The following is a 14,461-nucleotide window of genomic DNA, read 5'->3' as shown; positions in this document are numbered from 1 at the left end:
ATTTCTCAGTGTTTGGCTCAGATCAGGGCAGGTTCCTGTTTAACACCAAATGTGCTCTCTCATACTGTATATAGAGTTTTATTGAAAGACGACTGTGGTTAAGGAGGTAAAGCCAACAATTATACACTTACACTTCTTATTACACCTCTAATTGCTAACATAATAAAATATACACAACATATAATTAACATAACCAAAATAACAGAACAGATCATCCAACAAAATACTAACATAACAACTTCTAGCACCTAATATTCCATATTGTTATAACAGGTAGTGCTAGTATTGATGTATCGTACCACACTTCAGAAGATTTACTTTTCTCTTAAACCTCCTTTCTTATTAATGTCTTTTAAGGCATAACTTACCTCCATTCAAATGAGTAAACATTTTTTAAATACCTTTTATTGAAACCCACGTTATATGACACATTATGTTCTGTAGAATTTGTCACACAAACTACCTTTGTATGTGTTCAGCCTGCTATAGTGGTTTCCAGTAGGCTACCTGCAAACCTTTTCTAATGTTTGTACTTAACAAGGCAGAGTGATACCTTGTATTTATACTGGAATTAATACTAATTTACTCCAACATAATATTAAAATATTCACTGATTTGCTTTGGACATTACTTGTAAGTCACTCAGGATAAAAGCCTCAGCCAAATTACTAGTTGTAAATGAGCTCCTGGATTTTTCATTTTCATAAGGCCAGAATAACTCGGTAGTGATTCATCTTAAATAAATTCTAATTTGGAAAAGGGCTGATAAGAGAGTGTGTTAAAAAGTATGATGAGCTACTTTGCAGTTGAACATAAAAAAATGAAAAAGACAGTTTGATAATGCAAACAATGAACTAGAAAGTGCATGAAGCAATTAAGAAGAAGAAGAAAGAAAAAGCAGCAATATAGTTTCAGACCGAGAAAGATTCAATGTTTTCTCTGAGAGTGTTGATGGAGAAGTACAGTGAAGGTCAGAAGGAGCTACATTGTGTGTTTGTGCACTTAACAGAGCATTTGACAGAGTACTGAGAGAAGAGTTGTATTACAGGAGGAAGTCGATGGGGGACCAGACTAACACACAAAATACATGTTTTAATGTTTAAGTAACACACAATTATTTAATAGTGTGTATGACGTAATGGCGTAAACCGGTGTGAACAGTAAATGTCAGAAACAACCCTGATGCCATCAGCAGAACAGCATATATCTGTCTGTCAGTAGGACAAAGAGACGGCACACAGAAATGAACCTTTTGTTGTTGGCAGGGGAAAGTCCCAAAATAAGCTTCATCTATTATTACAGCTTCACTACAGGTAAAATCTATGTGCCATTTTAATAGTGTCTAAACACATTTACAAAACCATCTTTTTAAATAACGCTTAAATAAATGCCAAAGGCTAAAAAAGTTGTTGAAGTATAAAAAAAAATGTACAGTTCTCAGAATCACTGTGGATTAACACAAACGTCTGAACACTTTGTAGAATATAAATTTGTTCTGCCTAAAACAAGCAACGCTCACACCTACATTTAGTCATTTTACATTTACATCTAAGTTAAGGAGAAAAACATCAAAGGAAAGTCCTATCAGAAAAGTGTTCACAGTTCACGAGATGCCAGTGCGAGAAAGAGCAGAAAGGATTTAAAAAATTTTTTTTTTAACACATTATGCACCTACACAGCGCATAAAGACAGTGAGGAACCATGTGACCAGAGTCCAAACCCAAACCCAGCATACGAAGGTTCAGAGAATGTGGTGTTGAAGGTGTGGAGGTGGATCAGTTTGTCAGAGGAGACACTGTAGAAGGACAGAGTTCCAGCAGGACAGTCCACATACACTGCTACTCTGTGAGAGACGGAGGACGAGGAGATGGACGTTTCTCTGTTATTGTGCCAAACTGAGTACCCAGCATCAGAGCACCGCAGACTCCTTGAATGGACATTCTTTCCAAACCTGCACTCATCACCATTTCCTTTCCTTCTGATTCCTCTACATGTCACAGATACGTAAACCTCTCCTGTCCACTCCACCTCCCAGTAGCAGCGACCAGTCAGACAATTACTACACAGCAGCTGAGGCCAGTAGTCGAATCTGTCTGGATGATCAGGATATGTCTGAACCTTTAGCCCACAGGTCACCTTCTTGTTGTTGTCAGACAGTTGGAGGTCTCTGTTTAAGGTTTTTGGGTCTATGTCCAGTTCACAGGCATCTGATGGACATAAAAAGACAAACAGCTGCTGCTTTTCTGACACTTTAAGTAAATCTTTCAAACTTACCATTAACTTTCATGTGTGGGATTGAATTTAAAATGAACTGTAACAATTCAGTAACATACACATGATATTCACCTACATATTTTATAACATTTTTACCGAGTGTGGGACTCAGATATATGGTGCCTGGCTGGGGTTGGATGGTTCAGTGCTTTGCCCAAGGACACTGCAACATGTGGGAGATTTGGGGCTCAAACTGCCAACACTCTGGTCAATAGGTGGACAATTTACCAACTGAGCTACTGCCGCCCCCATTACATAATATTAATCATACATATAAGAAAATGCACTCACACTTCTTCAGACTACATTTCAGTCTCTCCTGTCCACCATGGTCCACTCTGAAGGAACAGATTAAATCAAAATCAAACACATTTGCTCCACTGCTAACCATGAACCAGAGGTCCTCATTTAGAGACAGAGAAACAGTGTGAGGGCTGCTGCTGCTGCCGTCTGTCCATCTGTCCATACCTGAGAGTGTCCAATCTCCAGTGTGGCTCCTCCAGTCTTGCAGTCAACAGCCTCACTCCTGATTGTCCTGGATGATTGTAGCTCAGGTCCAGTTCTCTCAGATGGGAGGGGTTGGAGCTCAGAGCTGAGGCCAGAGAAGCGCAACCATCCTCTGTTATCAGACAACCTGACAGACTAAACACACACAAAGGTTTTACAGTTAAACAATGTAAACTTTATTTTAGTGTCCAAAAGTAGGTTAAGTCCCAACAAAATGATTACGTAAATATATTTATTGTATGTCCCCATCAATAATACAAGCACACATATACAAACTCAAATGGATGAAATGAATTGAGGACCTTCATTGTTCATCCAAAGTTTAGAATTTTTCTGTAAACACAGAACTAGAAGTAATGATTTGATGTATAGCACATCATGTAAAACCTGCTTGTTCTGACTATTAATGGATGTGATATGAAATATGACCATATCTGAAACAGAAAATACTTAACTTAAATTTGTGATTGTAAAAATAACCTAGAAAACAAAAATAGCTTTGCTAAAAAAAGGTGATTAGTTATTTTAAACCACTGGCAGTGATGCAAACATTACAATGAGTCATGAATGATATTGTGCCATAGGGATAACGTTTTGTTGTAGGCCGACTTTTCCACTGGCATTTGGATTATTGTGAAAAACAGCAGGTAATGATATTTACATCATATTCACAGATGAACATCACTTGTATGATTTTTGAATAAATACAATCCCCAGAAGTTAAAAGTCTTTGCTAGGCTACAAACAAACAACACCAGTTTCATGACTTCAACACCACTACCACAAAACTTCCAATTTAGCATTTGATTTAGTACACTTTCTTCTTATAGTGACGAAGTTATCACAAATAAAAACTGGAAAGACTGAAAAGACTGATTGTATGTATGTGTAGTATGTTTAAATTTCCCAACAACCTCTGTAATCTCATTTAAGACAAGTAAAAGCTCAAAAATACATTGTGTTAACTACAGTACAGACCCTATTTCTGGAATTTACACTTCAGGACCAGGGAATCAGAAGTGCAAAAATGCAAACTGATTTTTTTTTTAGGACTCATTACTATGGAGCTCTATATTCAATATATTATTACTGAAAATCATCACTGCCCCATGAAATTCTAGATCAAAGTCCTGACCTGAGAATCTCCAGCCTGCAGTTTTGTTCCTTCAGTCCAGAAGACAGCAGCTCTACTCCTGAATCCTGCAGGTTGTTGTTACTCAGGTCCAGCTTTCTCAATCTATAAGACTGGCACTTGAAAACTGAGGAAACAGCTTCACAGCTTCGCTCTGAGATGTAACAGCCACTTAACCTGAATAGGAATTTTAGCCAGTCAACTGACTTATTACATGTAAAAAACAAACAAAAAGCTTTCTGGGTTAACTTCAGTGGCAGCTGGTCAATAGGGGCATTGGAAAGGAGACATGTTAAAAATACATTTTAAATTGCAGAGTAATTGTGCCATAAAAATGGTTTATTCTTACAGAGTGATATCAGCAATTAAAAATGATTGTAAAAACACTATCTAGTTAACTCTAATTGATTCCATCTACTTCCTGTGTCCGGGGGCTCGAGTTTGAGGCTGCACTCTGGCAGCTTCAGGTTCTTTCATGGGGTGTCTGGAGCCAATGGACATTGTTTTAATGTCCCTGAGACTTCCTGTCGATGGACAGTTGTCTACACTGTCTCTGTGTGTGTCCCATCCACTGTAACCAAGTCCGCCTGAAGAAGAGGGTAAGTGGAGCCGCATAAAACAATAAAACTAAGAAAGGTGTTAACCGGAAGAAAAACTGGGACAAAGGAGCAGCAGCTGCTGATGGAGTACGAGTTCCTTCTGAGTTTCTCAAGCTCTGGTTTCTGGTTCTGACAAACAGAGTTATCCAACGTTAGCTAGAGGCAGTTGACAGTAAGTAAAGTCTTGTAAAGTTTGACTTCTCTGTTTGTTATTTCAAGTTCCAGGGCTACAAGACCCAACACGCGTTTCTAAAAAAAAAAAAACCCTCAGTGAGTTGGTGCTATGAAGCTAATGTTACCTTTTTCTCATTCTCTGCTGAACCTCTAATATTTAATGAATGATTTCATTAAAGATTAGACTTCACTTTAAATTCAAAGACAAATGTCTCAGGAGACATAAAATACTCATAAGGAGCAGGTGAAAACAGAACTGTGGTTAACTTGAGTTTAGTTTTTTAAATCAGAAATAACTTTATCCGTTCTTCCTACAAAATGTAGCATTGTTAGCTTTACCTGTTTTTCACTGAAGACATTGTCAGTGTTCAGGATGCACTGAACTTTGTCTAAATGCTGTAAACTCTTGTCCAAGAAACAAAATCATAATTTTCTTTTTCAGTTTTACCAATGAAATAAGTCTTTAAATGTCTGGTGGCTTTTTTCCCCTGATTCAATGATGTTCTTTATAATGTTTACATTTTTAACTCTTTTACATGTTGGGGGTTTAAAATAGTTTACTGTGTTGGTTTGGTGTCTCCTCAATTTTAATATGTTGATAATAAACACAGACTGAGTTAATTGATTTTTGCTTATTGATTTCTTCAACAGCAAAATCTACCACCATCTGTTCTTCTGTGTTCCTGTCCTGAAGACCAAACCTGCCCATCACATTCTCATTCTCTCTGTTCCCTTCACCTACATGTCCATTGAAATCTGTACCAATCACCACTCTCTCACCTCTGGGGATGCTCTGCATCACTTTATCTAACTCACTCCAGAATTTCTCCTTCTCTTCTAACTGTGGGGCAGAACCACTCACAACATTGAACATCACACCTTCAATTTCCAGCTTCAGACTCATCAACCTGTCTGATACTCTTTTCCCCTCTAGAACGATCCTCACAAACTCCTCTTTCAGGATAACTCCTACTCCATTTCTCTTCCTATCTGACCCATGGTAGAACAACTTGTAGGTCAACAACAATGGTTGCGGTCGTGGTTAACCAGGGCCCTGACTGATCCGTTATGGAAGTCAGATTCGGTGTGGAAGTCATGATTCACATTTTTAGTTTGGCATGTGTTTTACGACGGATGCCCTTCCTGACACAACCCTCTGAATTTATCCAGACTTGGGACTGGCACAAGAAGACACTGGGTTATGCCCCCTTGTGGTTGCATTTTCTTCAACATTGCTTTTTTATCCTTTGTTGGTCAGCTAAGCAGTATTTTTTCCGATTGCCGTCCCAAAACGTCCCCTCAGAACTTTTTCTTGCACCAGCTGCCACTGGTTAACTTTAACAAGTACCTTTACCTGAGAGTTTCCAGTGTACTGTGTGGACTTTCAAGCCCAGCAGATAGCAGCTTCACACCTAAATTATGCAGGTTGTTGTTACTCAGGTCCAGTTCCCTCAGACTAGATGTCTGTGAGCTGCTGAGAATTGAAGATAGAGCTTCACAACTTTTCTCCGTGAGGTAACAGCCGGTCAGCCTAGAAATGTTTTTGCAAACAGCATAGGGTATAATCAATAAACTGTTGGCTCATAAAGTATGGAGTCAGTTAAAAGAAATAAAATAAAATATATTTAGTTTCATATCCCTGGATTGCAATTTATTGTCAGTTTCTAATGTCAAAGTGCTTTTTAGGATTAGAAAAAAGAAGTTTCACATACAAGGAATTTGTCTTGCTGAATTAGATAAGAGAGAAGACTCATAAAAAACAAAACCTTTACGGCAACATCCTCCAGCAAACACAAATTAATGTTCTGTTCCTTCACTCACTTCAAATTTGGGTCATCTGATACAAAAGATGCTATTTTCTTCATTGTTCAAAGTTGTTGTTGAACACAAATTTATTGGCTTTAATATTCCTGTACCTTTAGAGGACATTGTATCTGTATTTCTAATAAAATATAGTTATAATGTATCCTGTATGTAATCTATGGAGTTACATCAATGCAGTATTACATTTGATGCTGAGTTAATGTTAAAAAAAGACCAGACACCTGACCTGAGAATTTCCAGTCTGCATTGTGGTCTTTCTAGTCCAGCAGAAAGCAGCTTCAATCCTGAATCCTTCAGGTTATTGTTACTAAGGTCCAGTTCTCTCAGACTAGAGGAGCTGAGAAATGAGGCCAGAGCTTCACAGCTTCTCTCTGTGAGGTAACAGCCATTCAGTCTGAAAAGAGTTTAAAAAAATTATAACATTTTTATTTTAAATTTACACCAGCTCAGAAAGTAATTATTTATAAAACATCATACACTAACCTAACAACTCCCAGTCTGCTGTGTGGACTCTTGGGTGTAGCAGACAGCAGCTTCACTACTGAATCCTGCAGGTAATTGTTACTCAGGTCCAATTCTGTCAGCTTTGAGAACTTGGAACTCAGAACTGATGAAAGAGCTTCACAACTTCTCAGTGAAATGTTACAGCCACTGAGCCTAAAGAGGTATGTGGGTTTGAATATAGAGTATTAAGTATTAAGTCAATTAGATGTATTGGGTAACCTTGTAAAACAGAATTGAACCCTGACCTAAGAACTTCTATTGTAGTGTGTGAAGCCCTCAGTCCAGCAGCCAGTAGCTTCACTCCCGCATCTTGAAGATTGTTGTTACTCAGGTCCAGTTCTCTCAGACAGGAATACATTGAGCTGAGAACTGAGGCCAGGGTCTCACAGCTTCTCTCTGAGAGGTAACAGCCACTCAGCCTGGAGAAGATTATAGTTAGCTAATACACAGCTTGAACGTATAAAATGAATGACAATTTTGTTGGATAAACTATTAATAACAGCTGAAACCAGACCTAAGAGTTTTCAGTTTACAGAATGGTTTCTCCATTGCAGCAGACAGCAGCTTCACGCCAGAATCCTGCAGGTTATTCATACCCAGGTCCAGCTCGCTCAGCCTAGAGGTGTGGTAGCTGATGACTGAGGAAAGAGCTTTACAGCTTCTCTCTGACAGGTTACAGCCACTGAGCCTTATGAGGATTCAGCAAAACAAAAATAAACAATCATAATCATTGTTTTTATCTTGATCAAAGCGATATCAGTTATTCTGAACTGTTATATTTTCCCATACAAAGCTTTGCTGGAGGTTTTAACCACTGGCAGCAGCTTCAGAAGAGCCTCCTCTGAAGCAGAGTATTTCTTCAGATCAAACACATCCAGATCTTTCTCTGATGTCAGTAAGATGAAGACCAGAGCTGACCACTGAGCAGGAGACAGTTTATCTGCGGAAAGACTTTCTGATCTCAGGTACTGTTGGATCTCCTCCACCAGAGAACAATCATTCAGTTCATTCAGACAGTGGAACAGGTTGATGCTTTTCTCTGCAGACAGATTATTACTGATCTTGTTCTTGATGTACTGGACTGTTTCCTGATTGGCCTTGGATGTTCTTCCTGTCTTTGTTAGCAGGCCTCGTAGGAGAGTCTGCTTGAGCTCCAGTGAAAGACCCAGAAGAAAACGGAGGAACAAGTCCAGGTGTCCATTTGGACTCTGTAGGGCCTTGTCCACAGCGCTCCGGTAGAGATAAGTATCTTTGCATCCTAGGTCTGTTATTTGTTCTTCTGACATCAAATTGATGCCAATGTTAAAGAAAGTCAGATGGACATGAAGAGCAGCCAGAAACTCCTGAACACTCAAATGGACGAAGCAGAACACCTTGTCCTGGTACAGTCCTCTCTCCTCTTTAAAGATCTGTGTGAACACTCCTGAGTACACTGAGGCTGCTCTGATATCGATGCCACATTCTGTCAGGTCTGATTCATAGAAGATCAGGTTTCCTTTCTGCAGCTGCTCAAAAGCCACTTTTCCCAGAGACTCAATCATTTCCCTGCTCTCTGGACTCCAGTGTGGATCTGTCTCAGCTCCTCCATCATACTTGATGTTTTTCAGTTTGGACTGAACCACCAGGAAGTGGATGTACATCTCAGTCAGGGTCCTGGGCAGCTCTCCTCCCTTTCTGGTTTTCAACACGTCCTCCAGAACTGTAGCAGTGATCCAGCAGAAGACTGGGATGTGGCACATGATGTGGAGGCTTTGTGATGTCTTGATGTGGGAGATGATTCTGCTGGCTTGCTCCTCATCTCTGAATCTCTTCCTGAAGTACTCCTCTTTCTGTGGGTCAGTGAACCCTCTGACCTCTGTCACCATGTCAACACAATCAGGAGGGATCTGATTGGCTGCTGCAGGTCGTGTGGTTATCCAGAGGCGAGCAGAGGGAAGCAAATTCCCCCTGATGAGGTTTGTCAGCAGCACATCCACTAAGGTGGACTCTGTAACATCATTCAGGATCTTGTTGTTTTTAAAGTCCAGTGGAAGTCGACACTCATCCAGACCATCAAAGATGAACACAACCTGAAACTCTTCAAACCTGCAGATTCCTTTGGTTTCAGGAAAGAAAAGATGAACAAGTTCCACCAAGCTGAACTTTTTCTCTTTCAGCACATTCAGTTCTCTGAAAGTCAATGGAAATGTGAACTGTATGTCCTGGTTGGCTTTGTCTTCAGCCCAGTCCAGAGTGAACTTCTGTGTTAAGACTGTTTTCCCAATGCCAGCCACTCCCTTTGTCATCACTCTTCTGATTGGTTCATCTCTTCCAGGTGAGGCTTTAAAGATGTCTTCATGTCTGATTGTGTTTTCTGGTTTGTCTGGTTTCCTGGATGCTGTTTCAATCTGTCTGACCTCATGTTCATCATTGATGTCTCCAGTCCCTCCCTCTGTTACGTAGAGCTCTGTGTAGATCTGGTTCAGGAGGGTTGGGTTTCCTGCTTTAGCGACCCCCTCAAACACACACTGGAACTTCTTCTTCAGGTCAGACTTGAGTTTACGTTGACAGACTGAAGCATGACTTTCTAAAGAAAATCAAATAGAAAATACCAAAGACCCATAAATTAAATTATAATGAATAATAACATGAATTTATGTTTTAGTGTTTCCTTTCTGTAGAGCAGAATACATTTAATATAGTGATGAAACAAATGGACTTGATTGATATGTTGTGTAAATGTGGAATTATTCCATAATCATAATTCTGTGAACATTATCTGGAAATGTAGTCATGGCAACTGGACTTCCTTCTTTTAACTTCACTGCTCATCCAGGAAGCTTTTTCAGTCTGAGGAATGTTTGTGGGATTCACCAAATTAATCCTCAGCGGTGGTTTGTACTTCTGCTGACTTGAATAGGCTGGTTTCGTGGACAATAGGGAAAAAGAGGAAAAAGGTCAATGAAATCCTTGTATTCTTAGAGGTCACTGTTCATTAGCATTCCTGCCATTGATACCTGAACACTAGAAGATGCCTGGTTACTCCTGGATTGCACAGATAATTAAGGGACCTGTGGCAACCTAAAAGTAGAAATCTACCGGAGACCCACAAGCACTGACCAGTGACCATCACCAACTGTGAGACCAGAAAGGGTCATCCGGACCCTCCACTACAGAGCAGAAAACATCAATGCCTCCATGGAAGGTAAGAAGAAGGAGGACAACTCTTAAAGCCCATGAGTATCCAGACTGCATCTTTAACAAGACAGCATCCAGATTTAGTAAAAGGATAGAAGACAAGAAAAAAACTGGTGATTCATGGCTGGATTGTCTAAGAAGAAGAACGGATTATCAGAAAACCCCTCATAGCTGTCCACTTCAAACACACTGGGACAGAATTGTCCATCCAAAAGGCCAGACACCAAAACACAAGAAGGACAACACAGCAGTGAAGAATGTTCAGAATTCTACACTGGAGAAACCAAACAGCCTCTTCAGAGAAGGATGAGCCAACACAGGAGAAGCGACTCCTCGGGACTAGAATCAGTACTTCAAATCCAGTTGAACATCTCTTGTTCAAGGTTGATAATGTTCACAGTTTGGAAAGTGTTTATAAAGAGGTGTAATAGATGCAATATATATTCATGTGAAAAATCCTACTCTCAACAGAGGTGGAGGTCTCAGGCTAAAACTGTCTCTACTTTCATCCATCCCCAAGAAGGCAGTTCACTCCTAACAACCTCTGATACTCTCACCTTCTGTATTGTCCACCTAGTAAACCTGTTCAAGTGAGCGGAGGAACAAAGCACCCCGGGCAATAAATCTGGTGACTCCAACTTTTCAAACTATCAAGAAAGAAGTCAGATCAGCATAAATGAAATACTCTTACTGTTCTGCAGACAGTCAGCAAGCTCGTCCTGCTTCATTCTCCTCAGGCAATTCAGTGTGATACTCAGAAATGAATCTCTGCTGCTCTTCCACTGTCCTTCATCCTCATCTTTCAAGTCCTCCTCATCCGCATTCTGATTCTCCAAGCACTGTTGAAAACTTGCTCTTAGGACCCTCTGGACTCTCTTCAACTCTTTCTTCACAAAAGTGACAATGTTCTCTTCCAACAGCTGGAACACAAGAATAAACTAAGGTTAATTTAACCCAGGTAGAATGTTTTTGTCCATGTGAAGATTTTCTGGTCTAAGCCTGTTTCCTATATGAACTCTGGACATTGCTCTGAGAAATAAGCTTCGGACACACACACAGCAGGAGATCGTCTGAGTCAGAAGTGTCTCATGGGAGAAACTCTGTGAGGAATCAGATGGCACAACATGATTGAAAAAGTAGGCTCAAGGAAACAGTGTTTTGGTTACAGCACATCGAAGCCATGCAACAACAAAAAAAAAAAGAAACAAAAAAAGAGAAAGACACTGTGATGATCGACTGATAGAAATGTCATCAACACGCCCATTCGAATTCAATATATAGACTGTAGATAATACTATACTAGGGGGTTTGAAGGATAAAATCCAGATGATGTCAGGAGCATCTTATTCGGACATTTGTTTTCCCACCTATACCACATCCATATAAAGTCCCAAGAAATCCATGATTCCAGTGCATATGTGAAAGACGCTCAGTATCATATGATCAGTAATTCCTCATTTAATCTGTATTGTCGTGTGTGATATTTTATGTACATACCATAAATATGGAGTCCAGGTCTTTTCGTTGCTGCTGGGTCACTTGATTTCTGTGAGCCTCTGATGTCTCCAGCTGAACCCTGTGAAGAAAACATAAACTTTAAGGATTATGAATGATGATGATGATTATGAAAATATGAAAACTTGTTACAACATGACATGTAAAATCTCTCTCTGTTAGGTCCATTGCTGTAGACATATAACAGCCCCTCCAAACCAGTTAGTTAAAACTGTCAAATCCTTATGAGTGAGAGGTAAAACATCTTCAAGAACGTTAAGTCCAGTTGAAGGGTCAGTAAGAATCACAAATGACTGAGGAGTTGATGGAAAGGGAGAAGAACAGCTGCCAAAGCAGGAAGTTTGGTTCAGGTAAAACTGAAAACACCAGCTGTTCCTGCATGGATATGGGCAGGTGAGTGGTGTGTATCTCTTTCTTCTAATTAAAGATTTGGTATTAAAAAATACAGTTGAGCAGCTAAACTAGTTGATAGCTAATATCAACAGGATCCACCTGTTGGAGCTCTCATTGTCACAGAAAAGTGGACCGGAACTGAAGAAACGTTTCACAATAGCGTGATGCCTTCAAGAGCAGTCTTTGAAGGATGCAGCTCCCGAATTGAGACAGCCTATAAAGCTTCAAAGCAAGAGGGGATAAATCTTTTCAGTCAGATAATAAAAAAGGTCAGTTTGAAATGTTTACCTTCTACAAGCACGTTTCCCATCTTTAAAGTTAATGAAGCGACCCACAGATCGGTCACTCTTCATGGATATACAACTAGGTTCCGGTTTCTGCTGCTGCATCCTGATACAGAGAAGAGACAATTGTAGAGCTTGAGGGAAACTTACTTAACCTTACTTGATCCTATTATTCTGATTGGACAAAATCTGACAAAATGTTCGGACTTTGCCTGTTTGTGAGTGTAAGTGAACAGTTCCCATCAACTTGCCTATAATACTGTACAGTGGAGCTCATTTTTACAAGCAATAATATCAAAATTCATTAAATTCTCACCCTCTATAAGCAGGTTTTCCAGCTTTTAAGTTAATAAAACGACCCACAGATCGGTCACTCTTCATGGACAAGCAGCTGGGTTCAGGAGAGTCGGGCTTCTGCTGCTGCATCCTGATACAAACAAACAGGTGATGAATAAAAAGTAGTTTATTCCTGAAAAAAACTACACATTCATTCTGCCCAGACTGTCACCAGTATAAAAAGAGATCAAGAAGATGGTGGTTGACACACATTTGATTAGCTGACTAATCAGTGATGGGGGACTTTGTTAAGACAGTTAGTTGTTTATTATTAGTTCTTCTAAAGGTCAGTTCATAGTTTCCACATCTGGTTGTCTACTGCAGAAATCATTATGCAAATTTAATCAGTTTCCCAGTCTCTGAAGGTCTGGATGTTCTCCGTACAGACATCCTAGCGCAGCCCTGAAGTTTGCTGGGTGCTATACATTTGTCTAGGTGGTGGGAGGCAACATTTAAGCCAAAAATGTCTGTTCCCTCCTAGTTTCCCACACCAAAGAGTAGATTCCAAACTTTGCAATCAAGGGTATAAAATATTACTACAATAAGTGAAAAGTGATACAAAAGCAAAGCAATATAACTCAGGGCAGATTGAGGCCAAAACAACAACCTAAATAATGCCCACTGCTCCTCAAGGGGGAAAGGTTAAAGCAATAAGGATAAATTCATATAGCATGTATTTTTGTCCATGATGACCAACCAACAACCATTAGTAAATATGGTGATGTACTTTGGAGACATAAACTAAATGTTACCAATTTGTATCAAGTAATAATGTTATAAAAGTAAAAGTATAATTTAATAAATATCCAATCACAATATTATTTATATATCAACATACAAATTTAATTACAACATAAAGCTTCTTCAACTTTCATTACCTGCTAGACACTAGATGTTGTGGCCCTTCAGTCCCAGTCTTTTACAGGTCCAGTCAGCTTTGGAAGCCACCAGACGTCACTATACTTTGCTTGTTTAAAGCTTTACAGATTCATTAGTCGTCATCTGCTTATAACTACCAAGTCCAATAATCCTAAATATGGATTTGGGGGCTGAGGACAAAGAACAGCTGCTGCTGCCAGAAAAGCCAACCTACCTTATGGGAACCAGACTTTTCTAACTTGATGAAGTGCAGGATGGATCAGTCAGCTGCCAACACTTCCCCTAAATCCAGCCAAATACACAGGGCACCTATACATCAGCCACACAGATCCACATGAATGAAGAGCACTCACTCTCACTTAAAAACACACAAAGCACAACTAGAAAATAACACATTAAATGACATATGGCCAGGGCTGGAACACCAGGTGGGAGGGGGGCACAAAGCATTTTGCTGCTCTTCGGTTGTTGTTAGAGCACATTGAGCTCGTGGCAGCTAACTAGCACAGAGCTGAGCTCTTCTCAACACAAACAGCAGCGTTTCACACACAAACACCTGCGGTTTGTGTTTTTTAAAGTGCATCACACTGCAGCTGATATCAGGGAGAAGCTGAGAGTCTTTCACCTGCTGAAGACTGCCACTTACCAAAGATTCACAGTGAGCAAAGATCTGCGTCGTAACAGGGATAAAATGAAAGCTAAACAGCTGCAACCAGGAAGTGAGGTCTTAACCCTTTCACAGCAGCTGGGGCGTCCAAGGAAAACCTCAGTATTTATTTCTGTATTGATGAACACTGAACATTTTAATCTGCAACATCTCTTATGAAACCAAATCCTCTGTTTGTCACAAGTGACTCTTGTTT

The 14,461-nt window shown here is 39.8% G+C and overlaps 1 protein-coding gene across 10 annotated transcripts; it reads right to left on the bottom strand.

Annotated features, from left to right (window-relative positions):
* Window positions 1-64: 64 nt before the first annotated feature.
* Window positions 65-14,329, bottom strand: LOC137102077 (NACHT, LRR and PYD domains-containing protein 3-like). Of its 10 annotated transcripts, none has more exons than XM_067481196.1 (17): window positions 14,245-14,329; window positions 13,813-13,907; window positions 13,598-13,697; window positions 12,700-12,810; window positions 12,388-12,489; window positions 11,689-11,767; window positions 10,883-11,111; window positions 7,804-9,580; window positions 7,529-7,702; window positions 7,260-7,433; window positions 6,994-7,167; window positions 6,737-6,904; window positions 6,041-6,217; window positions 3,917-4,090; window positions 2,743-2,916; window positions 2,566-2,612; window positions 65-2,207 (listed from the first exon to the last, which is right to left on the bottom strand). In XM_067481196.1, the coding sequence occupies exons 4-17, from the start codon at window positions 12,807-12,809 to the stop codon at window positions 1,672-1,674; spliced, it is 4,095 nt and encodes a 1,364-aa protein (XP_067337297.1). In that variant the 5' UTR covers window position 12,810; window positions 13,598-13,697; window positions 13,813-13,907; window positions 14,245-14,329; the 3' UTR covers window positions 65-1,671. The 10 variants fall into 10 exon arrangements, with proteins under 10 accessions (XP_067337297.1, XP_067337298.1, XP_067337296.1 ...); XM_067481197.1 differs by having other exon boundaries at window positions 13,813-13,880; window positions 14,245-14,310; XM_067481195.1 differs by lacking the exon at window positions 13,598-13,697.
* Window positions 14,330-14,461: the final 132 nt, after the last annotated feature.

This window comes from Channa argus, chromosome 17 (assembly GCF_033026475.1).
Source record: "Channa argus isolate prfri chromosome 17, Channa argus male v1.0, whole genome shotgun sequence".
NCBI lineage: Eukaryota > Metazoa > Chordata > Actinopteri > Anabantiformes > Channidae > Channa > Channa argus.
Note: the sequence above shows the minus strand (reverse complement) of the source record. Positions and strands in the feature narration are given on the sequence as shown.